At 41.6% G+C, this 26,877-nt stretch overlaps 1 protein-coding gene across 2 annotated transcripts in view; it reads right to left on the bottom strand.

Annotated features, from left to right (window-relative positions):
- LOC110489709 (ankyrin repeat and SAM domain-containing protein 6) overlaps positions 1–18,109 on the bottom strand; it is a 28,313-nt gene extending 10,204 nt beyond the window's left edge. The window contains exons 1-7 of one of the 2 annotated variants that reach the window (XM_036943905.1): positions 17,090–18,109; positions 5,072–5,598; positions 2,595–2,639; positions 1,848–2,052; positions 698–804; positions 377–528; positions 16–250 (exon numbers count right to left, since the gene is read on the bottom strand). In XM_036943905.1, the coding sequence (XP_036799800.1) occupies positions 16–250; positions 377–528; positions 698–804; positions 1,848–2,052; positions 2,595–2,639; positions 5,072–5,598; positions 17,090–17,178 (1,360 nt within the window). In that variant the 5' untranslated portion in view covers positions 17,179–18,109. Of the gene's footprint in view, positions 1–15; positions 251–376; positions 529–697; positions 805–1,847; positions 2,053–2,594; positions 2,640–5,071; positions 5,599–10,616; positions 11,242–17,089 lie in introns of those variants that run through there. The other variant, XM_021562489.2, reaches the window with a different exon arrangement.
- Between the last annotated feature and the right edge of the window lie 8,768 nt (positions 18,110–26,877).

Genomic DNA, 26,877 nt, shown 5'->3' with positions numbered 1-26,877 from the left:
TCCCCCGTGTCTCACCACTGTCTTTGCTCTTGGCTGTCCAGGCCGTGCTGCTGTCAGTACTCCCCATGGCTGCAGGGGGTGACACCACCCCGCACGGGGTGGCACTCTTCCTCTCAGCCTTCATGGTGGCGTCTAGAGGTGCCTCAGGTTCATCAGGGAAGGGGGCCAGGCGGTTGGAGGATAGCCCGTGTCTTAGAGTGTGGGTCAGCTTAAGCCTCCTGAACCTGTTAGACATCCTGTTCCACCACGACTGGACAGGAAGGAGACAGTAGTCATATGCCATATGATAATAAACAGAGTGCACAACATACAGCCCCTGGGCGAAACGCATCCCAAAATTGGATTTAATTTGGCCCTGATCTAAACAGTGCCTGACCTTTAATCCTCCTCTGTCATCAGGTGGTACGGGGACATTATTAAGAGACTGCCTGCTCTTGGAGCCAGTGAGGGGAGTCCTGCCCCTGTGTTTTCCCTTGTCTTTGTCCACCTGCATGCAGACGGACGCCAACAACCTCACCAGCTCAGTGTCTGTAGGGAAGAGAACGGCAGAGTGTGACTTGGGTGCATTGGGTTTACCAGGTGTACTAAGCACTAGCAATGATAACACATATCACAGTGCAAATGCATTATAACACTTCACACGGACTATCTGCACCAGTAAACTCAGAAGCAGCGTCAGATTGTGTTGTGGTTTTACCTGGGTCATTCAGCAGCATGACCAGGTCAAAAGCAGTGTAGCCATTCTTGGCTCGCAGGTTGACATCTGCACCCTGACTAAGCAGATACTTCACCACATCTTTATTCCTATGAGCACAGGTACGAAAGAAGAAAAGCTTAGATTAGAAGACAACTTAAAAATCACCTTGACTGTATACACCGGTCAATGTTTTAGAACACCTACTCATTCAAGGGCTTTTCTTTATTTTTACTATTTTCTACATTGTAGAATAATAGTGAAGACATCAAAACTATGAAATAACACATGGAATCATGCATTTACCAAAAAAGTGTTAAACAAATTATATTTGAGATTCTTGAAACAGCCACACTTTGTCGTGATGATAGCTTTGCACACGCTTGGCATTCTCTCAACCCTCTTCATGAGGTAGTCACCTGGAATGCATTTCAATTAACAGGTGTGCCTTCTTAAAAGTACATTTGTGGAATTTCTGTCCTTCTTAATGCGTTTGAGCCTATCAGTTGTGTTGTGACAAGGTAGGGGGGTATACAGAAGACAGCCTATTTGGTAAAAGTCCATATTATGGCAAGAACAGCTCAAATAAGCAAAGAGAAACGACAGTCCATCATTACTTTAAGACATGAAGGTCAGTCAATATGGACATTTTCAAGAACTTTGAACGTTTCTTCAAGTGCATCAGATGACCTGGCCACCACAATCCCCCGACCTCAAACAAATTGTGATGGTTTGGGATGAGTCGAACCGCAGAGTGAAGGAAAAGCAGCCAACAAGTGTTCAGCATATGTGGGAACTCCTTCAAGACTGTCGGAAAAGCATTTCAGGTGAAGCTGGTTCAGGGAATGCCAAGAGTGTGTAAAGCCTTTATCAAGGCAAAGGGTGGCTATTTGAAGAATCTTAAATATAAAATATATTGTTCAACACTTTTTTGGTTACTACATGATTCCATGTGTTATTTTCTAGTTTTGATGTCTTCACTATTATTCTACAATGTAGAAAATAGTAAAAATAAAGAAAAACCCTTGAATGAGTAGTTGTTCTAAAACTTTTGACCGGTAGTGTATGTGTTTTAGCCATTGTGTGTTTGTGAAGGTGTCTGTGTAGAATAAGAAAGTGTAATCAAAATTGCGGTCATGCGTCACATATGTACCCATGGTACGTGGCCTGCATGAGGGCCGTCCAGCCGTGTACTCCATCTTGTTTGTCCACGTCGGCGCTCTTCTCCAGCAGGAGCTGCACCACCTCCAGCTGCCCACTGACGGCTGCGATCATCAGGGGAGACGCCCCGTCCGGGTTGGCCATGTTCACCTGGGATGGATCTTCCTCCAAGATCTCCTTCACCAGCTGGGAGTTTCCTGGGACACACACATGCACAAACATGCACACACACACACAAACCCACATGCACAAACACACATGCACAAACAAACACACATGCACACGTGCAAACACACATGCACACGTGCAAACACACACACTCACACAGATATGAGTATGAACGCACGCACGCACAAGATTACCACAGACTACTCAATTCCAGCTACATACATTCTTATTGAAACAAAGGTCTCTGTCCTCCACCCAAAAGTCTCAAATATTTTCAGCCCTCTCAGACCCCACACATTCTTCCCTCCCAGGGTTTTACCACAGACTGCATTGAGCAAGCATGCAATACTGCCCAGTGCACATACCATGTTAGATTCTCTCAAACTCACATAGTCCCTACTTCAGGAATGTTTAGGTATGACTCTTTGGTTGAACTACATGCATGGTTGGATTACTTACTGTAAATGCATGGTAGTGTTATGCCCACTCTTGCAGACATAACTCAATATGACAGCTTTCCCCTTACAATGCAAACCTCTGTTTAGTATGTGCCTGTGTCCGCTAAACTCACCTAACTTCAAGGCACTGAAAACATCTGGTCTCCTCTTCTCGTCATCTATGCGGGTGGTAAAAGAACAGAAGATGAATGTACCTAGAGACAACAAAGCTCAGTCCAAATCCACCAAGAGAGTGGACCACAATCACATGACTGCTAGCCAGGCAGACCGATAAGGGAACTCAAAACATGTGACTGGTCCTTTTAGTCCTGAACTGTAGTTAAGGTTAATGTGCTTACCATAGCGTACAATAACAATATATGCATTGTAAGAATTCAATGGAGAACATTTTAGCCGTGACTTTGAGATCTCTGATATATCAATTGAACAGCAAAACAATAGGGAAAATGCAAGCAGAAAATATGTTATATATGTTTTTTAGAACTGTTTGGCTATAATGACCATCGTTATGTTTGGAGGAAAAGGGGGAGGCTTGCAAGGCGAAGAACACCATCCCAACCATGAAAGCACGGTGGCAGCATCATGTTGTGGGGGTGCTTTGCTGCAGGAGGGCCTGGTGCACTTAACAAAATAGATGGCATCAAGAGGGAGGAAAATTATTGGAATATACTGAAGCAACAGCTTAAAACATCAGTCAGGAAGTTAAAGCTTGGTCGCAAATGGGTCTTCCAAATGGACAATGACCTCAAGCATACTCCCAAAGTTGTGGCAAAATGGCTTAATAACAACAAAGTCAAGGTATTGGAGTGGCCATCACAAAGCCCTGACCTCAATCCTTTAGAAAATGTATGGGCAGGACTGAAAAAGCGTGTGCAAGCAAGGAGGCCTACAAACCTGACTCAGTTACACCAGCTCTGTCAGGAGGAATGGGCCAAAATTCACCCAACTTATTGTGGGAAGCTTGTGGCAGGCTATCCGAAACAGTTGACCCAAGTTAAACAATTTAAAGGCAATGCTACCAAATACTAACTGAGTGTGTGCAAACTTCTGACGCACTGGGAATGTGATGAAATAAATAAAGGCTGAAATAAATCATTCTCTCTACTATTATTCTGACATTTCACATTTTTAAAATAAAGTGGTGATCCTAACTGACCTTAGACAGGGCATTTTTCCTAGGATTAAATGTCTGGAACTGTGAAAAACTGAGTTTAAATGCATTTGGCTAAAGTGTATGTAAACTTCCAACTTCAACTGTGCGTTGTCTTTCCAGTTATACAGGATGATGTGGTTAATTGGCATTACTGAGTCATGTTGATCATTAGAATGGGTAACTGGCTGAAGAAATTCTAGGAAGATTCAGATGTTTAAAGGGATAGCCCACCCCAAAATCAAAGTTTGTTTCCATTATAGCTCAAAAGGTGGTCTTGCATCTGCTTAGAATGGGAATTACTGGCACTAACCATCTAAATACTAGGCTTAAATGGTGCCAATCTTTCCCATTCACTTGAAATTGAGGCCTGCAGATTTTTCCTAATATCGCAGGATCTACACAGGAATTTGGGGGCGAAAACGTTCAAATAAAAATTGTTTTATTTTGGGGTAAACTGTCCCTTTAAGGTGGTACTTCTCTACCTACGTTCAGAGGGCCACAACATCGCGGGACGTTCAGATAGAAATATATTATGTACAACAGACTTGCCTCTCTGACATGTAGAGTGAGGAATCGTGTCAGCTCTATTTGTGAAATTTCTATCTGCAGCGTTCAGTTTGCGTCCCGCTGCTGAACACAGCCCTGCTATAATAACAATTTGTCAAGAAATGCAGAGCTCAGACGTTTTCAAGGGTAGGTTTCAAATTCGCGTTCCCTCCTGTGTACTTCTTGGCCAAAGACAAGAGGCACATCAAAGAGAACAGGTGTCTAAGGGGGGGAACTCTGTAACAATGTCTCTTTCTTTTAGACACCCAAGGTGTGACCACTGCTTTACTTTCAATTGAGTGTCAATTGTAGTGTTACAATAAAGCTTTGAGTTAATTAGAAAATGTTCACAACAATCGAGACTACTACCTATGAGTGACCAGTACAAGATCCGCTGAAGACTTCCGTTTAGTCTCAAAGATGAACTTGTTGCGATCTTATCTGTGTATTGACTAACGACAATCATATCAGAAATAGAAAAACTGCTTTGTGCCTTGTTGGCCTAATTTGACTGCATATCAGATTAGTGTTCTCCTGAATGCCTCTTCAGTGGGACAGATATCCCTGAATCAGCATCAAGGCCTGCCAACAATAACATTTCCTCAACCAATTGAAAACTAGCCTAAATGTTTTGAGGCTGGGTGTAACAGAGTTAGATGGGGGTCTGTTCCAGTCCACCTAAATAGGCTTAATGAAAATACTGGAAAACTGATTTCCAACAGTGTGCAACCAACCAGGGTTCAAATCCAAGTCTCATACATGTCACAAGACTGTGTTAGCCCGTAGAGATAAGGCCTAGACGTTGCTAGGGTTACTCATCACATTAGTGTGGTTCGTCGAACCACCTTCATTACACATGGAGAGAGTAGTGAACTCGTGGCTGTTCTATACCTGGCTGTGGGCGCACGGTGGTAATGGAGTCCAGGTAGGCCTTGACATCCCTCTGATTGAGCTGCAGCGATAGCTCGAAGGCAGTCTTGGCCAGCACGTTGACCTGGTCCGGGTCCGCACCCCGCTCCACCAGCTGCTGGGCCACGACCACCTTCCCGCTCAGCGTGGCCAGCATGAGGGCACCCCAGCCCGTGGTCTTCTGGGAAAAGTTCACCTCCGCCCCCCACTCCAGGAGCAGGCGAACGGATGCCTCGTGGCCATGCTGTGAGGCAGCAAGGAGCGCCGTGATATCCATGAACTCCCTTCCACCCTCGTCTCCGACGCTGTTGTTGCTGTTGGTGACACCCTCAGCGAGCGCCAGGTGGTCATAGTCGTCGACGTAGGCGCCGCTCTCCAGGAGGAGCTTGGCCACATGGGTGTGGCCCCCTCTGGCCGCCATAGTCAACACGCTGGCCCCCATCCGGTTCCTGCCGTTCATCTCCGCCCCGTTCTCCAGCAGGATGTGGGCCACATTTAGATGGCCAAACCTAGTGGACGACAAGACAAAGTCATGGAACTGTCCAAATAATTCCAAAAACGTACTAAGATCATCTTAAGTCCATTGGTAAGCAATGAACGAACAATGATGTTAATGCTTATTGTTTTGAAGACTAGGAGAACCTTCATATGGGGTCATATGTCACATGGTACACAGGTGACCAGGAAGTGTTAGGAGAGAGGAGAGCAGTCATGTCTAGACGGGATACAGCCTATGTCAAATTGACATCAAAAGTTTAAACAAATGGCCTTTTTGGTAACGCTAACCATTTTCCTAACCTTAACCTAATTCTCCTAACATACCATGTTAATTATCCTTACTTGCTATGAAAAGTCCATTCTGAGAGACTGTATACCATCTAGTCAAAACCAAGGGGAGCATATGTTTCTAATCATTAAGATGGTCTCTCTCTTTAAAGGTACACTCAGAAATATGACAGATGCAGTTCTAAGTAAACAGCATTGTGGATGAATTTACGCAACAACTAAGACCGTTAAAGCACGAGCGTACTTTCAGCACCAAGAGTTGTCCATTTCCGATTGATTGTGCCGAGGCTGCTGCTTAAAGTTTCAGTACCACAATGTAAGTTACTCAAATCTGGCTTATTGTGAGATCAATAACTATGATAAACAGACCTACATCATCAGCAAGAAACATAATAAAAATCAATTATAGTAGTAGCAAGCTATCAAATTTAACCTCCGGTCCTCCTCATCTTCTCTCTCTCCTTGTAAAACTGAACAGAACATTGGCTATAGGCTAGTCCACACACATTTTTTGGGGACTAGACCATTCAAAGATGATTTTTCGAAAGAAGCATTTGACTCGCCTCCTAAACTGACACCATAGGCCTACATAGGACAGCCATTGGTTAGGCAGCACACAAAAAAGTTTTGGATTAGCAAGAGCAGAGCAGGCCCGGGGCTCAGGGTTGAAATATCCATTGCAGTGTAATGCAGCCAAGTTTTATTTACACCATCCCAGCTGCTATCTTAGAAATATAACATTGCTCTGTGCTTCTCTGAGCATGGACTTGGTAGCCTATAGGCCCAGCCTGGACAATTCACGTCCTCGGGGGCCTGATTGGTGAAGACAGGAGGAGAAATGGAAGTGAATGAGGGTGAAGTATCGAAGGTGGTAGGTGTGGTGAAGTTATCGGAGACTGAGGTATGCACCGAGGATCAGGATGAAGAAGAGTCTGACGGTAGGAGTGAAGTTCCTGGAAAAAGTGGACTCTTGCCTTTTGGCTGATCCATTTGTGGTTTCACAGTGGGTGAAAAAAAGAGTTGGGTCAAGTGATATCGGTGAGGGTAACTAGAAGTGGTCTAGTTTCTGTTTCTGTTGGGCAGAGGAAGAAAGCGCTCGAAGTAAAAAGAATGGGGGCAAGAAAAGTGAGTTGTTTCGTTCTCAAGAAAAGGGCACCAATGAAAGGAGTGATAACTGGAGTAGCAGTAGATATAAAGGCTGACCAGCTGAGGGCAAAGATTCCTGGTGTATGTGATGCTCGTCGTTTGATGCGACGCAGACAGGGTGGCGAGAGTGGGGAAACAGAAGAGTCATTGTCTGTTCTTTTGAGTTTTGAAGTTGAGTCTTTGCCTGACAAAGTGAAGTTAGGATATATAAGTTATCCTGTACGAGTGTATGTGCCGAACACATTAAGATGATACAGGTGTCAAGCTATTGGGCATGTGGCAGCAGTGTGTAGGAGGGAGGGTCCAAAGTGTGAGACATGTGCAGAAGGGTATGAGACAAAGGAATGTGTAGTACTGGGGAAAGTAGTGGAATGTGTTAATTGTAGGGGTGCCCATGGAGGTTGAGGTTTCCAGGGTTAGAGTAGAGCAGAAGTTGTCATATGCTGAGGCAGTGAAGAAAGTAGAGGAAGATAAGTTAAGGGGGAGGAGTGGTGAGAGTAGCAGAGATATACCAGTACAGAGGGATAGGCCAAAAAGTCAAATAAGTTTCAGTAAGATTTGGATTTTTAGCATTTATAGCAATAGTTATTAATTGTACTGCAGGGATGGATCGTAAGTCTCCGAAAATTGAGGTTGCTGTGGCAGCTGCTCGGTGTGCGAGACTTGTCAGCAGAAGAGTTACAGGATGTGTTAAGTGGTGATGTCCCATCCTTTCATGGTGATGGCATGAGGTAGGAATAAATACATTTAATTAGTGGAGTGTTACGTTTATTTTACATGACTTTGAAATTAGAAGGTATTTATTTAGTATATTTAAATTTTTCAAGTAAAGTATAAATGCAACAAATTGGATGCCACCTGCCTGAGTTACACCAGGAACGCACAATCCCTTCATCAGTGCTCAGACTGTCCACAATAGGCTGAGAGAGGCTGGACTGAGGGCTTGTAGGCCTGTTGTAAGGCAGGTCCTAACCAGACAACCCCGGCAACAACGCTGACTATGGGCACAAACCCACCGTCGCTGGACCAGACAAGACTGGCAAAAAGTGCTCTTCACTGACGAGTCACGGTTTTGTCTCACCAGGGGTGATGGTCGGATTCGTGTTTATCGTTGAAGGATTGAGCGTTACACCGAGGCCTGTACTCTGGAGTGGGATCGATTTGGAGGTGGAGGGTCTGTCATTGTCTGGGGCGGTGTGACCCAGAGTCATCGAACTGAGTTTGTTGTTATTGCAGGCAATCTCAACGCTGTGCGTTACAGGGAAGACATCCTCCTCCCTCATGTGGTACCCTTCCTGCAGGCTCATCCTGACATGACCCTCCAGCATGACAATGCCACCAGCCATACTGCTCGTTCTGTGCGTGATTTCCTGCAATACAGGAATGTCCGTGTTCTGCCATGGCCAGCGAAGAGCCCAGATCAATCCCATTGAGCACGTCTGGCACCTTTTAGATCAGAGGGTGAGGGCTAGGACCATTTCCCCCAGAAATGTCCGGGAACTTGCAAGTGCCTTGGTGGAAGAGTGGGGTAACATCTCACAGCAAGAACTGGCAAATCTGGTGCAGTCCATGAGGAGGAGGCACTGTTACTTTTGATTTTGACTCCCCATTTGTTCAGGGACATATTATTCAATTTCTGTTAGTCACATGTCTGTGGAACTTGTTCAGTTTATGTCTCAGTTGTAGAATCTTGTTAGGTTCATACAAATATTTACACATGTTAAGTTTGCTGAAAATAAACGCAGTTGACAGTGAGAGGACATAACTTTTTTTGCTGAGTTTACATTCCTACACAGGCTCAGGGGCCAGTGATGGCATATCATTCACCAACAGGATTTCTTGCACAGCCTCGGCTGTGAAATCACAAATATTCAGCAGCATTCACAATGATTCCAATTTCCTTACACTTCTTCTCCGCTTGTGCTGTAAAGTTCATGACCATTACAATAAATAATACAAAGTCCACCTTTTTAGCATTTCACTATCCTTCAGTTGACGAGAAACCTTCACTAGTCGTGGTGGCTCTTCTACCATAGACAAATTATATAGAGAGAAACAGTCCTATAATTCCTATAATAACTACAACCTAAAACTTCTTACCTGGGAATATTGAAGACTCATGTTAAAAGGAACCACCAGCTTTCATATGTTCTCATGTTCTGAGCAAGGAACTTAAACGTTATCTTTCTTACATGGCACATATTGCACTTTTACTTTCTTCTCCAACACTTTGTTTTTGCATTATTTAAACCAAATTGAACATGTTTCATTATTTATTTGAGGCTAAATTGATATTATTGATGTATTATATTAAGTTAAAATTAGTGTTCATTCAGTATTGTTGTAATTGTCATTATTACAAATAAAATAAAATAAAAAAACGTCAGATTAATCGGTATCAACTTTTTTTTGGTCCTCCAATAATCGGCATCGGAGTTGAAAAAGCATAATCGGTCGACCTCTTCACATGACTAAATCTTTCACATTTATGACACTGAAGGGGCTTGTGCACAAAAGCTCATGAATCCTAACTTTATATGAGAAGGGAGAAACTATGAATCAAAAAACTGTAGCATGGATAAAGTTCATTACGTTTCTCCATCCACCATACAGGTCAGTCAGCGTGCACCAACCACTCCATCGATGTCTTCAGTTATATCCTCTGTCTTTATTTCTTGAGCCACCCTCAAAATAACCCCCTTGAAAGGCCCCCTGCTACGAAAATCTATACAGGAAACAGTCCACTCCGATATCTTTTTGAGTCTTAAACTTGTTCTGCTTCGCAGACACAAAAAATCTAAATAAGACCACTTCTTGTGACTCACTTTCCTTCAACACATGCCAGATTGTCCTCGAGACGTTAAACATATTTCCCAAGTAGCATTGATCCAAAACCCTCACTCCGAATAAAAACGAGTGTGGTGGTTTCCTATTTTCTACCACAGCTTTACTTCTTTCTCATTTCCCTTCTTCCTTGCCACTGAACCCACTACTCTCACTTTCTGTACTATTATATTACTAGCAGTTTCAAACAAAACCTAAGTTTCCACCATCTTCCCGACCAGATATGGATAATTTGATTGAGACCACACTACAGGCACACTCGAAATTGCACGTCCAGTGGAGAATCAGAGATGAGAGACGGCATCGGCCACACGTTGATATGTAGCCTAATAAGCAACTCATTTTAAAACCCTGAGAAATATTGAAATGTCATCAATTACAAATTGCATGACCCTGAACTGGACTAGATAAAAAAAATACTAAACCCTCCCATTGACTGAAATGGAAAAAGTATGACCCTCCCCCCTTTCCCTCCAGGTACATTATGCACATAAGAATCCATCCCTTACTGCTCGAACACCCAATATCTGAGGTGCTACTCGTGGCAACGTCATTTCGAGTCTACATTTAAGATTATCTTTATGGAAACTCACCCCTGGCTAGTATAGATTGTTTAATGTATTCATCATACACAATCTGTGTTGTGCATATATTATAATACAATTATAACATTTTAATCGGGGACACACCCATTTAACATCTGTATACATGATTGACCAATATCATGAGCACAAACTGGTAGCAACCACACCTTGTAGCCTGCATGAGAGGCGTCCAGCCATAGTTGTTACGGCTGTCCACCGAAGCCCCCTTTCGCAGTAGAAATCGGACCAGATTCTCATGTCCACTCGCCGAGGCAAACTGCAACGCGGTGTTGCCCTCTTCATCTGTGCAATCCACTGGCACTAGCGAAAGTCCCCGTGAGATGTCCACAACATTGCATTCCGATCCCGCTTCTGACCGCAGTCTGCTTTGCCTCCCGGAATCTTTCGCCCCGGGATCAAGAATCCCTCGAGCAGTTTCGTAGTCTCCTTCATCACAAGCACGAAACAACAACAGTGCGTTTGCTGGAACACCTAAATTCATCTCCGAGGTTAGTTTGAGTTCCAGTTGTGATGTTCTAAAACTTTTCTCCTCCTTAATCCAATGTCTATCGGCGGCCCATCTTTGAAAAGCATGACGCACTAACAAGAGTAAAGTTCTCTCCTCGAGTAATACGGCGTTTTGGTTTGTACTATGACCAATATTATCACACAAATTAAAAGCATAAAGCTTTTTATTTTCTAATGTAAATCATATTCGCAGCCAGTTACTCTCTCGTCTCAACCTCTGGAAATGTTGCCATTCTACGCGTGCGCAAAATGAAGACAATGTAAGAGCAGTCTTTTTCGGACCACCTCCCTTTTATTGAAAAAAAGAAAAAATAACGTCTCATTGGACGAAAGGAGTCCTTTGGAACATTAGACTAAATAGTTGAGGGCTACAGACCGTGATGTATGGTTAAAATAAAATCGATCACATTAATTTATAGTATAGTAGCCTAGTATGAATATTTAATGGTCAACTTTAATATTCATTTAGGCATGATAAAGGACATGGAATTTTGGATATAGGCCTACTGTTCTCTAGGCTTATAAATGAGAGAACACGACACTTTTTTAGTATCTGAAACAATGTGTAGACTATGACGTTTCTCTTTACGCCACTACTATTGTTTTATATGGCTGTTTATTCATTTGGAGTTGTGGTTGGTCATTTAATTGGCAGTTGTCTTACGTGAATGTATTATAAACATGCATATGCTCACTATGGAACGGTGAGGTTTTAAGAATACAATCAAGATGGTTTAAGGATACTTTGAGCAAAATCCATAATATACACAGACACTTGCTGCAGTCAGAATCTCTACTCTTCTCCTGAGTGTGTTCGTTCACTCCCCCTCATAGATTACAATGGGTATACGTGTGGGCTATAGGTAGTCTCCACTTTATTTATCGTACACCAATCCATTCCTTTTAAATCTATGGGGGAAATGGAGGGCAATGAAAGAGTGTTCACTACCCTTTGGGGAGACTTATTGAGGACCCTAATGGTTTGATCAGTTTTCAATACTTGAATGTGTCACCACAGATAGACAGCAGAGGGAGCCATTCTCCTGTGAAATGCATTGTGTGTGGTGGAGTCGACTACCATTTTTTAAGGTCAATTCATTTGAGGGTCACTTTCTCCTCTCATAACTCTACTCCACACACAGTTTATAAGCCTAACTGTAAGGATCCTTCTCAATGAGTAATGTTCTTTCCAATTTGTGGCAATCGGCCAAGTACAACAGCCATGGCCCTCGCATCAACTTTTCCAATTACCCTGTCAAACATTGATAAATAGCTCAATATCATCAGCACCGAATCAAGGAGCTGGAGGTCCACTCCACAAGTGCATACTGGGACACTTTTTATAATAGAAACAACGGCTATAAATTAAAAGATCTGACAAGTCCGTAGTAGTTTGTCTGCCGTTACTGCTAGGAGGCCTACATTGGCCGGTAGGACGTTTAAAGCACAAAGCTGTTTGTTACTGTAAAGTCATATAAAATCTCACTGATCCATAGACAGGTTCCACACAACGCTTTTTGGATATAATGATATGAATATTCAGCAGTGCAATTCATGCTCTTCACATCAAATCAAAATGTATTGGTCACATACATATGGTTAGCAGATCTTAATGCGAGTGTAGCGAAATGCTTGTGATTCAAGTTGCAACAATGCAGTAATATCTAACAAGTAATCTAACAAATTCACAACTTTCTTATGCACACAAATGTAAGGGGCGAATAAGAATATGTACATATGGATGAGCGATGGCCGTGCGGCATAGGCAAGATGGTATAGAACAGTATATACATATGAGATGAGTAATATGTAAACATTATTAAGATGGTGTTATTTAAAGTGACTAGTGATACCTTTATTAAGTCCATTTATTAAAGTGGCCAGAGACTGAGTCTGAGCTGTCGTCAATGAAAAGCATTCTTACATAGGTATTCCTCTTGTTCAGAAGGGATTGTGCAGTGTGATGGAGATTGTTTCGTCAGTGGACCTTTTGGGGCGGTAAGCAAATTGGAGTGTGTCTAGGGTATCAGGTAGGGTGGAGGTGATATGATCCTTGACTAGTCTCTCAAAGCACTTCATGATGACATAATCAAATCAAAGTTTATTTGTCACATACACAATTTTATTTGTCACATACGCCTTCTTCACCACGCTGTCTGTGTGGGTGGACCATTTCAGTTTGTCCGTGATGTGTACGCCGAGGAACTTCAAATTTACTATCCTCTCCACTACTGTCCCGTCGATGTGGATAGGGGGGTGCTTCCTATCCTGAAGTTCACGATCATCTCCTTTGTTTTGTTGACGTTGAGTGTGAGGTTATTTTCCTGACAACACACTCCAAGGGCCCTCACCTCCTCCCTGTAGGCCGTCTCGTCGTTGTTGGTAATCAAGCCTACCACTGTAGTGTTGTCCGCAAACTTGATGATTGAGTTGGAGGCGTGCATGGCCACGCAGTTGTGGGTGAACAGGGAGTACAGGAGAGGGCTCAGAACGCATCCTTGTGGGGCCCCAGTGTTGAGGATCAGTGGGGTGGAGATGTTGTTACCTACCCTCACCACCTGGGGGCGGCCCATCAGGAAGTCCAGTACCCAGTTGCACAGGGTGGGGTCGAGACCCAGGGTCTCGAGCTTGATGACGAGTTTGGAGGGTACTATGGTGTTAAATGCTGAGCTGTAGTCAATGAACAGCATTCTCACATAGGTATTCCTCTTGTCCAAATGGGTTAGGGCAGTGTGCAGTGTGGTTGCGATTGCGTCGTTTGTGGACCTATTTGGGCAGTAAGCAAATTGGAGTGGGTCTAGGGTGTCAGGTAGGGTGGAGGTGATATGGTCCTTGACTAGTCTCTAAAAGCACTTCATGATGACTGAAGTGAGTGCTACGGGGCGGTAGTCATTTAGCTCAGTTACCTTAGCTTTCTTGGGAACAGGAACAATGGTGGTCCTCTTGAAGCATGTGGGAACAGCAGACTGGGATAAGGATTGATTGAATATGTCTGTAAACGCTCTGAGGACGTGGGTGGGGATGCCGTCTGGGCCTGCAGCCCTGCGAGGGTTCACACGTTAAATGTTTTACTCAAGTAGGCTGCAGTGAAGGAGAGTCTGCAGGTTTTGGTAGCTGGCCGTATCAGTGGCACTGTATTGTCTTCAAATCGAGCAAAGAAGTTGTTTAGTCTGTCTGGGAGCAAGACGCCCTAGTCTGCGACGTGGCTGGTTTTCTTTTTGTAATCCGTGATTGACTGTAGACCCTGCCACATACCTCTTGTATCTGAGCCATTGAATTGCGACTCTACTTTGTCTCTATACTGACGCTCAGCTTGTTTGATTGCCTTGCGGAGGGAATAGCTACACTGTTTGTATTCGGTCATGTTTCCGGTCACCTTGCCCTGGTTAAAAGCAGTGGTGCGCTTTCAGTTTTGCGCGAATGCTGCCATCAATCCACGGTTTCTGGTTTGGGAATGTTTTAATAGTTGCTGTTGGTACGACATCGCCGATGCACTTGCTAATAAACTCAGTCACCGAATCAGCATATTCGTCAATGTTGTTGTTTGACGCAATGTGGAACATATCCCAGTCCACGTGATCGAAGCAATCTTGAAGCGTGGAATCAGATTGGCCGGACCAGCGTTGAACAGACCTGAGCGCGGGAGCTTCCTGTGTTAGTCTCTGTCTAAAGGCAGGGAGCAACAAAATGGAGTCGTGGTCAGCCTTTCCGAAAGGAGGGCGGGAGAGGGCCTTATACATGTCGCGGAAGTTAGAATAACAATGATCCAGGGTTTTACCAGCCCTGGTAGCACAATCGATATGCTGATAGAATTTAGGGAGTCTTGTGTTCAGATTAGCCTTGTTAAATTTAAGTAAGTGTAACGGGGCGTTCAGTTACCTTAGCTTTCTTGGGAACAGGAACAATGGTAGCCATCTTGAAGCATGTGGGGACTACAGACCGGGATAGCGATTGATTGAATATGTCCTGAAACACTCCGTGATTGACTGTAGACCCTGCAGTACATTTAGACAAGCAATTGGGCAACACTTTACTTAAAGCCTGCAGGTATGAGCCTTTGTAATGTCTTATTACAATGCTTATAATAGGTTATGTCCCTATGTATCAATATATCAACTGATTGAGAATTGCTGGTATTTTGTCAAAATCATTCTGAGATGAAAATAATAAGAATTTATAAGGGGTCATACATGCTCACAACAAGACAAAATGCATTATACCTGCATGTTTTAAAGAAAGAGTTACCAACATTCTGCCTATAGATATGCCTTTTTGCTATGTTTAAGAGTTACGTGTTTGTTTGTCCCGTAAGGCAGGTAGGTAAATTGCTGATAAGAGTTGTTATAGCTCATTATGTAAATGTAACACAGGCACAGTCACTTAGATTAAATCATGAGTGGCTATTTCAGTAAAACTGGTTTAATTCCTCTGGTTCATATTTAATTATAACGGTAATTAAACTTCCTGCAGACTACTAATGTATGGAGGGGATGCATAATCGGAATTAATCAAGAGGATTTTTTCCAAAACTGAAGGGTCAGTCAATTAATTCCACCCCTATTCCCACGCCTTTAAACACATGGGGTATTAGACTGTCGGAGCCATGGGCTGTTTTAATGGAATCCAGGAACTGAAGGGAACAGGGTTTGAAGCCTCCAAATGTCAAACTACCTCATACCTCATGTTTTCACAGTGCAGCGAGCTTAGGGCTAAAGCAACAATAACTTTTGAAAACACACAGATGTCCCCAAATTATTGGCCAGAACTGATGTATTCAGTTGAAAAGGTTTGAATGTCATTTCCCTCACAGAAATGCCACCAAAAAGAGGCTCTCTAAAGTGATATACTTTTAGTCTCACTGTCCTGTTGTTCTCTGCATCCAAAGCCCATCTGAAGTTCTGTAGGGGGTTCAGTACATTTTTTAAGTGATTCATTCTCAACAACACCCACAACAAGGGAAATGTGTTGCAGCCAAATCTAATCTGAAAAACAGAATAAAAAACCTTCCAATTTATTTAGGAGAAAAGTGTAATTGACAACTAATTTGGAGTATCAACTATTTATCTCGCTTGCAGGCTCTCTATCTCCCTCTCTTTCTATTTTTAATTACCTGTAGTTTTTTTTTAATGATCTAGTCATGACAACTGAAGTTATGTTGTGACTCCCGTCCCGAAGTACAACTATAATAACTCAAAACATTATTTTGATAAACTAACTGGCTAGGTGTATCATGACATAAACAATGCTGTGTGGCGTTGCAATACAATCTCACACTCAAATTGTGCAAATACGTAGAAAAAGTATTTAAGGCAGATTTTGTGTGTTTTTGTGTGGCTTAATTCGTCTGAAAATACACACATTTTTGCGTGACTTAATTAGTAGGAAAAGAGACACATTTTTGTGCGACCTCATTCATAGGAAAATACACGTTGTGGGCAAAGTTTTGAAAGTTATTGGAGCAATGCATTTTGGGCAATGGTGTTCTACACAGCCTTTTTGTCCCACATTTATTTATGTAAAAAAACAACACGTTAACAACCCAATGAGTGAGCAAGCCATGGAGTAGGTCACGTATTTACGACATCATGCTGAAAGTGCATTTATTTAATACTTTCTTTGCACTTTGACCCAAAAAGAACTAGGAAACACAGCCTTTGAATGACGTGCTTTACTTTTTAAACTTTTATTTTCATTTTAATGCGTAAATGACGCATAACCTGCCAAAGTTTTATTCAGATGAGTCACTGACAAAAGAGAACACTAGGCCTAAGACTCAGGAGCTCGAGTACTTCAACAAATGGGAGCAGCGGCTCCTTCCCTCGGCTCGGTGAAATTAACACAGAGGATTTGAAGGCCGAGATTCTTGGTGCCCTCAGAGCGGACATTTCATCTGTACTCAAATCGGAACTCAATGAGTCGCTCAGTGAGGACTTTAATTGTATTAAGTCAGCGTTTCAAGCAGTCAAGAATGAACTTGCAAAGCAAACAACAAGGGTTCGTACTGAACTGGATACAGTTAAGAAAACGGTCTCGTCAACATGCTCGGACGACACGACTAACACAGTTAAGAAACTTGAAACTGATGTGACAAGCCTTAAGGAACAATGCATACCATTTACAAGGTTGTTTGCGAAGATCCAATGTCAGGATCATGGGGGTAGTAGAGGACTTTATCGGTCTCAAGTTATTGAAGGAAGCCATCCAAATGGATAAAGACGTCCTTGTAGACCGCACACATCGGGGCTCTCAAGCAAGAAAGCCCGGGGGAAAACCTTTGTGTAATTGAGGTTAAACTACACTACTTCAGGATTGTATTAATGTTCTTCGGCATGCCAGAGAATTTGGCCCACTTCGATGCAACGGAGCACCCATCTCTATCTTCCAAGACTATGCCCCCAGCGTTGCTTGTTACCATGAGGCTTTCAACGATGTTAAGAGTCAGCTCCATACCAAACCGACTGTCACGACTTCCGCCTTGTTCTCTCCTTGTTCAGGCGGTGTTCGACATCACCGCATTTCTAGCCACCGCCGATCCACTTTTCATTTTCCATTTGTTCTGTCTTTGTCTTATCACACCTGGCTTCACTCAACTAATTACTTGTTTATTATATAACCCTCTATTCCCCATGTTGTGTTTGTGATTGTTGATTGTAATTCGGTCCGTCTTTGTGGGCTCATGATGTTACTTTGTAAATTTGTCTTTTTTGAGTAAAGTACGTTGATTACTCATATCTGCTGTCCTGCGCCTGACTCTCTACACCAGCTACACACAGGACATTTACACTGACTTTCGGTATGGTGTGGCTTTTCCTGCCCAGCTCCATATAACATACAACGGCACCAAGAAAGAGTTCCAAGACTCCCATAAGGCGATGGCCTTCGTAAAGGCGAACATTTTACCGAGGTCGGACTAAGCAAATAGCTGAATGTTCACCTATTTGGCGATTAGGATAATGGACAAATGTGTCTACCACTGCTGACTCAGTCTCTCTTTTGAAGATCGTGTATAGCGTTGCCAGTGGTATCAGTTGATGTTGTTATTATTAGGTAATGTTAGTGCCTTAGTTCTGGTGAGTCAATTCTCCTTTTGTTTTAATATTTTTTGTTTTATTACCATGAAGCTGCTCACTTCAATTTCTCGATTGTATATAAGCACAGTTCTATTATTAGGCAATGTCATTTCTTTAAAGATGTCGCTGCTGACTTAGTGGTATTGCTGTACGATGTGATTTAGAAAACATTTCATACTTTCTTTTAAAACAGCCTAGTTTGGGGTTGTAAATAAGTATTTCTTATTCATTTATTATGCGCAACTTGTTTTAAAGGGACGTTTTCCTTTATGACGTAATTTGTAATCAAGTTGTGATTAATTGTGTGTATGTGAATTCTGTGTGATTTAGTTAGACATTTAGTAAATAAATAATTAAACCCAATTTTGTATTGCTGATTCAAATTGTTAGCCAGGGTTCTTTGCAGATAACCAAGAATTTACAACTTTCAGATGAGACTGAAGTAAGATGAAGATTTAATGTTGACTGCTATGGATGTAAAATATTACTACAGTGCCTTGCGAAAGTATTCGGCCCCCTTGAACTTTGCGACCTTTTGCCACATTTCAGGCTTCAAACATAAAGATATAAAACTGCATTTTTTTGTGAAGAATCAACAACAAGTGGGACACAATCATGAAGTAGAACGACATTTATTGGATATTTCAAACTTTTTTAACAAATTAAAAACTGAAAAATTGGGCGTGCAAAATTATTCAGCCCCCTTAAATTAATACTTTGTAGCGCCACCTTTTGCTGCGATTACAGCTGTAAGTCACTTGGGGTATGTCTCTATCAGTTTTGCACATCGAGAGACTGACATTTTTTCCCATTCCTCCTTGCAAAACAGCTCGAGCTCAGTGAGGTTGGATGGAGAGCATTTGTGAACGATATATACGATATATATATATGCAATATACGACTGATTGTTGTCCTATGGACAGAGTCTCCCATCTCAGCTGTAGATCTCTGCAGTTCATCCAGAGTGATCATGGGCCTCTTGGCTGCATCTCTGATCAGTCTTCTCCTTGTATGAGCTGAACGTTTAGAGGGACGGCCAGGTCTTGGTAGATTTGCAGTGGTCTGATACTCCTTCCATTTCAATATTATCGCTTGCACAGTGCTCCTTGGGATGTTTAAAGCTTGGGAAATATTTTTGTATCCAAATCCGGCTTTAAACTTCTTCACAACAGTATCTCGGACCTGCCTGGTGTGTTCCTTGTTCTTCATGATGCTCTCTGCGCTTTTAACGGACCTCTGAGACTATCACAGTGCAGGTGCATTTATACGGAGACTTGATTTTTATTTATTTATTTTTTCATTTTACCTTTATTTAACCAGGTAGGCAAGTTGAGAACAAGTTCTCATTTACAATTGCGACCTGGCCAAGATAAAGCAAAGCAGTTCGACAGATACAACAACACAGAGTTACACATGGAGTAAAACAAACATACAGTCAATAATAAAGTATAAACAAGTCTATATACAATGTGAGCAAATGAGGTGAGAAGGGAGGTAAAGGCAAAAAAGGCCTTGGTGGCAAGGTAAATACAATATAGCAAGTAAAACACTGGAATGGTAGTTTTGCAATGGAAGAATGTGCAAAGTAGAAATAAAAATAATGGGGTGCAAAGGAGCAAAATAAATAAATAAATTAAATACAGTTGGGAAAGAGGTAGTTGATAGGGCTAAATTATAGGTGGGCTATGTACAGGTGCAGTAATCTGTGAGCTGCTCTGACAGTTGGTGCTTGATTACACACAGGTGGATTGTATTTATCATCATTAGTCATTTAGGTCAACATTGGATAATTCAGAGATCCTCACTGAACTTCTGGAGAGAGTTTGCTGCACTGAAAGTAAAGGGGCTGAATAATTTTGCACGCCCAATTTTTCAGTTTTTGATTTGTTAAAAATGTTTGAAATATCCAATAAATGTCGTTCCACTTCTTGATTGTGTCCCACTTGTTGTTGATTCTTCACACAAAAAATACAGTTTTATATCTTTATGTTTGAAGCCTGAAATGTGGCAAAAGGTCGCAAAGTTCAAGGGGGCCGAATACTTTCGCAAGGCACTGTAGATCTTTAAGAGTTTATTCGGAAGATAACAGCTCTATAAATATTATTTTGTGGTGCCCGACTCTCTCCGTAGAGAGAATTACATTTACATGATCAGCTCAATCAGGTGATATTAATTACGGAGAAATTATTTTATAGAACAGCATGTCATATCACATAATCTGGCACAGCCAAAGACACGACAGTGGATTGATACCTATTAATCCTTCTGCCATGCAAATTTATTTTAGTAATCTGCCCTTCAGCGTGACTACACAGAAATGGAAATCTTTGGGTCACACACAATTTCAAAGATCTCTAAGGATTTCAAAGATCTCTATGGGCTCCCGAGAGGCGCAGTGGTCTAAGGAACTGCATCTCTGTGCAAGAGGTGTCACTACAGTCCCTGGTTCGAATCCAGGCTTTTTTTTTTTACTATTTGATTATATTACTCATTGTATAGCATGCCTGCTTTAAGACTGGATTTGGGGTGAGGCTCTGTTTGGTAGGGGATCTGTTCTCCACTGGCCTACCTGGTTAAATCAAGTTGGAAAAATAATAGAAAAATATCGCACTATGAACAGCAGAGGGCAGTATAGTACTTACATTTTCACAGTGTTGTAGGCTCTAAGTTGTTGGGTTCCAAACACAATATATTGGTTATGTGAAAGTTTGTATAAAACGTTCGTCTGATGTTGCAAAAACGTTCCCAGAACGTTGGTCTCACATTTAATTGTGGCAGTATGTTCTAAAAACATTACTGGTACATTGTGTAATTACATTACCTGGAAAACTAAAGAGAACACTTGGGGAATGTTCTGTGGTGGTTGTTACAGATGTTGTGCACAACATTACAGTAAATGTTAGAAGATTTCAAGGATATTTCATTTAAAACATTTTCTGAAATATTTCTGAATAATTAATTGAATGTTTTGGGGATGTTATCATTCTAATGTTAGATTAAACCCTTAATGAGAATCTAAGCTAATTTTCTGTGGATGTTCCCGGATTGCTGGGTCGTCACTGATGTCCAAGACTCAGGAATGACAAACTGTACACACAGAACTTACTAAACTGCCCCTCGTCTTTTTGACTATAGACTGCATGTATTATCAGTGAAGGCATACAGGCATACCAGCATACAAGCACTAACCTACAATGTAATTTCACCTTTCATATAATTTGAGACAAAGGCATCTGTTGACTATCACATATACACTATTGTAAACACTATTGTAAAGCTATTTCTTACCCTCTCCATACAGTCTAGACAGGCTGAAATGAATAATCAAAGTTTCAAGTTTTATTAGTTATATGTACAGGATACACATGGTATACACAGTCCAACGAAGTGCTTACTTGCAGATTCCTTCTTGATAACAACAACAATAAGAAATAATAAAATATTAGAATACAAACATACAGTAAATGGCTCAGAAGAATAGAATAAACATTTTAGCAAAAGTATAGTACAGGAAGGCACAATTTATAGTCCAATATTTACATGTGTTTTGGGGAAGGGGGGATTCGGGGGCAAGTGTTTATATTGTGCTTGTCAAGAAACCTCTCAGAGTAAAATGTGTATGCTCTCTTTTATTACTAGAGCTTGTTTACATCATTATTATAGTAGCACACACCACTCTTGCACAATGTGAATGTGGCGCATGTAAACTATTCCAACAGCTCACATCTGAGATCCCTAGAGACCAGTTAAAAAAAGCTCAGAGGTTCATTCATCTTTAATTAGCTTCTGTCCTGAGACCTTATTCAAGATCAGCTCTGAATTTTAAGAACCCTCGAGAACTCACTCACTCACCATCCTACTGAACTTTAAAGTAAGTTATGTAAATTATCATGAAGCAAAACTTTTTTATTCATAGCCATGGGAAGATGTGTGGGTTTGCTGCAATTATTCTTTTTATTTATGTATATTTTTTAAATTCAGATTTTTCAAGGGGTACCCTCAGCACCCCTACTTCCCACGGCTATGCAGTTATTAGTGTTGATTCAAAATGTTACTCCTAAATTCAATGAGCGTGGAGATGTGAAAATAATTGTGTTTTTTTGACAGGTTATCCCATTAACTTCTCTGGGATATGTGGGACGGTGGCGTTTCACCTCACCAACTGCCAGTGAAATTGCAGGGCGCCAAATTCAAAACGACAAATCCCATAATTAAAATTCCTCAAACATACAAGTATTTTACACCATTTTAAAGATACACTTCTTGTAAATCCAGCCACAGTGTCTTATTTCAAATAGGCTTTACGGCGAAAGCACACCAAACGATTATGTTAGGTCAGCACCTAGTCACAGAAAACCATTCATTGGCTGGAAAAAAAATCAGAAATAGCGATTTAAATTAATCACTAACCTTTGATGATCTTCATCAGATGGCACTCATAGGACTTCATGTTACACAATAAATGTGTGTTTTGTTCGATAAAGTTAATCTTTATGTCCAAAAACCTAATTTGAAATTGGTGTGTTATGATCAGAAATGCATTGTCTCAAACAAACATCCGGTGAAAGTGCAGAGAGCCACATCAAATTACAGAAATACTCGTAATAAACATTGATAAAAGATACAAGGGTTATGCATGGAAATATAGATAAACTTGTCCTTAATGCAACCGCTGTGTCAGATTTCAAAATGGCTTTACTGCGAAAGCACACCTTGCGATTATGTTAGGTCAGCGCTAGTCACAGAAAAACATCCAGCCATTTTCCAAAGAAGGAGAGGTGTCAGAAAAGTCAGAAATAGCGTTTTAAATATTCACTTACCTTTGATGATCTTGATCGGAATGCACTCCCAGGAATCCCAGTTCCACAATAAATGTTTGTTTTGTTCGATAAAGTCCATCATTTGTCCAAATACCTCCTTTTTGTTCGTGCGTTTAGCCCATTAATACAAATGCATAATGCGCGATCACTTGTTCAGACGAAATGTCAAAAAAGTTATATTACAGTTCGTAGAAACATGTCAAACGATTAATAGAATCAATCTTTAGGAGGTTTTTAACATAAATCTTCAATAATGTTCCAACCGGAGAATTCCTTTGTCTTTAGAAATACAATGGAACGCAGCTACTTCTCACGGGCGCACGCGTGATCAGCTCATGGCACTCTGCCAGACCTCTGGCTCAAACAGCTCTCATTCTTTCCTCCTCCACGGTATATTCGATAGGCAATGACTTGAAAAACTACAAACCTCAGATTTCCCACTTCCTGGTTGGATTTTTTCTCAGGTTTTTGCCTGCCATATGAGTTCTGTTATACTCACAGACATCATTCAAACAGTTTTATAAACTTCAGAGTGTTCTCTATCCGAATCAATTATATGCATATTCTAGCTTTTGGGCCTGAGTAGCAGGCAGTTTACTCTGGGCACCTTTTTATCCAAGCTACTCAATACTGCCCCCCAGTCCCAAAAAAGTTTTAAACACGACATTGTTTCATGATCATGAGCAAGCATGATTGCTTTCCATTTTAGTCAGTTATGAATTGAGCAATGCAATCTTTACATTTCACCTCAAAGTTAGCTTGTCAAATTTAGCTTGTCAAAGAAAATAAGTAGTTCTACTAATAAACGAAAAGGGTAGTTATTGAATGCAAGGTACTTAATCATTACATAAAATGGCTATGGCTCGTATCTTGAATTAAGCCTGACATTTGTAGCATTTGTCACAAAATCAAGTAAATGTACCTGGCAAGCTTTCGCCAGTTGATGTACCGTTAGAGAGAGAGAGCTGGCCAAAGGTTGGCTTACATTAGCTATTATTTTTGCCTCAATCAAACTAGACCTGAATCTGACACAGCAATAAACAGCTCTAATATTACAGGCTTCACTGTCATGATGCGCAGCACCGATTTCTTCATCTCGCTCCCGCCTGCACCTGCTGGCTTTCTGTCCAACTCCCACCCACTACCGCAGGAACTGGTCCCAAACCCAACCGGGGTCCCGCAATGTTATTTTAGACTATGTGATGCAACTCACTTGCCAGCCTTGGTCCCAGCAATTTTGTGCCCTACAGGCAATATCAAAAGCGCAAACATAACTTAAGAAACAGGTTAAATTACCAGAGATTCTCACATTGTATTGCTGGGCTATATCAGCCAATGTGCTAGATGTAGTTTGAAGAGAGCAGAGTTGGAGAGACTTGCACTTTTTCTTTAGCTATTTTTATAGCCTACCTTTCTGGAGTGGGAAGGTCTTCAGACTGAGAAATATGGGTGATCAATATTTAGGCTTATTTCTAGGCAATGTAGTAAACTATAGCCTAATCATAGGCTATTTAGGAAGTACATTTCCTTGGAAAGATGACTGTCCCATGCTTCTCTGCCCATGTATACATAGGCTATAGCCTACTTTATTTAATGGAGACCACAATCGCACCTGATCTTGCAGGTAAGGATACTGAACTGGAAGCAGCAAGAATGATGACCGAGACACTTGCTACGTTTTGCACACTCCTATAGGATATAGCCTACATTTTAGAAGGACAATTTATGGTTAATGAGACAAATAAATGGGTAATGCATACTTATTGAAAAGTAAAAGGCGCAACGCTCGCTCACCATGTGTTCACCATAGTAGCCTAACCTATGTGTTCACCATAGTAGCTTAACCTGTGTTCACCATAGTAGCTTAACCTGTGTTCACCGTAGTAGCCTAACCTATGTGTTCATCATAGTAGCCTAACCTATGTGTTCACCATAGTTGCCTAACCTATGTGTTCACCATAGTAGCCTAACCTATGTGTTCACCATAGTAGCCTAACCTATGTGTTCATCATAGTAGCCTAATCTATTTCTTCACCATAGTATCCTAACCTATGTGTTCACCATAGTAGCCTAACCTATGGTCACCATAGTAACCTAACCTATGTGTTCACCATCGTAGCCTAACCTATGGTCACCATAGTAACCTAACATATGTGTTCACCATAGTAGCCTAATCTATGTGTTCACCATAGTAGCCTAACTTATGTTCACCATAGTAGCCTAACCTATGGTCACCATAGTAACCTAACCTATGTGTTCACCATAGTAGCCTAACCTATAGTCACCATAGTAGTCTAACCTATGTGTTCACCATAGTAACCTAACCTGTGTTCACCATAGTAGCTTAACCTGTGTTCACCGTAGTAGCCTAACCTATGTGTTCATCATAGTAGCCTAACCTATGTGTTCACCATAGTAGCCTAACCTATGTGTTCACCATAGTAGCCTAACCTATGTGTTCACCATAGTAGCTTAACCTGTGTTCACCGTAGTAGCCTAACCTATGTGTTCACCATAGTAGCTTAACCTGTGTTCACCATAGTAGCCTAACCTATGTGTTCATCATAGTAGCCTAACCTATGTGTTCACCATAGTAGCCTAACCTATGTGTTCACCATAGTAGCCTAACCTATGTGTTCACCATAGTAGCTTAACCTGTGTTCACCGTAGTAGCCTAACCTATGTGTTCACCATAGTAGCTTAACCTGTGTTCACCGTAGTAGCCTAACCTATGTGTTCATCATAGTAGCCTAACCTATGTGTTCACCATAGTAGCCTAACCTATGTGTTCACCATAGTAGCCTAACCTATGTGTTCACCATAGTAGCCTAACCTATGTGTTCACCATAGTAGCCTAACCTATGTGTTCACCATAGTAGCCTAACCTATGGTCACCATAGTATCCTAACCTATGTGTTCACCATAGTAGCCTAACCTATGGTCACCATAGTAACCTAACCTATGTGTTCACCATCGTAGCCTAACCTATGGTCACCATAGTAACCTAACATATGTGTTCACCATAGTAGCCTAATCTATGTGTTCACCATAGTAGCCTAACTTATGTTCACCATAGTAGCCTAACCTATGGTCACCATAGTAACCTAACCTATGTGTTCACCATAGTAGCCTAACCTATGGTCACCATAGTAGTCTAACCTATGTGTTCACCATAGTAACCTAACCTATGGTCACCATAGTAACCTAACCTATGTTCACCATAGTAGCCTAACCTATGGTCACCATAGTAGTCTAACCTATGGTCACCATAGTAACCTAACCTATGTGTTCACCATAGTAGTCTAACCTATGTGTTCACCATAGTAACCTACCCTATGTGTTCACCATAGTAACCTAACCTATGGTCACCATAGTAGCCTAACCTATGGTCACCATAGTAGTCTAACCTATGTGTTCACCATAGTAACCTAACCTATGTGTTCACCATAGTAACCTAACCTATGGTCACCATAGTAGCCTAACCTATGGTCACCATAGTAGTCTAACCTATGTGTTCACCATAGTAACCTAACCTATGTGCTCACATTGGTTGAGTGCCCTCAACTTCTTTTCATTATCAATATTTATTTACAGATACTGTAGTAAACTACAGTCTAATCATATTGAAGTTGACTGCCACGTGATTCTCTGGCCATGTAGGCAGCCTACTCTATATATATTGGATTTTTTGGGGTACTTTTTACCCCTTTTCATGATATCCAATAGGTAGTTACAGTCTTGTCCCATCACTGCAACTCCTGTACTGATTCGGTAGAGGCAAAGGTCGAGAGCCATGCGTCCTCCGAAGCACGACCCCTCCAAGCTGCACTGCTTCTTGACACACTGCTTGCTTAACCTGGAAGCCAGCCATACCAATGTGTCAGAGGAAACACCGTACAGCTGGCTAACAAAGTCAGGGGTCATGCGCCAGGCCGATAACAAGGAGTTGCTAGAGCGCGATGGGACAAGGACACCCCTACTCTATTTCAATAAGATCACACATACTAGGC

This window comes from Oncorhynchus mykiss, chromosome 15, assembly GCF_013265735.2.
Source record: "Oncorhynchus mykiss isolate Arlee chromosome 15, USDA_OmykA_1.1, whole genome shotgun sequence".
Taxonomy (NCBI): domain Eukaryota; kingdom Metazoa; phylum Chordata; class Actinopteri; order Salmoniformes; family Salmonidae; genus Oncorhynchus; species Oncorhynchus mykiss.
This window is presented reverse-complemented; position numbering and strand designations above follow the sequence as displayed.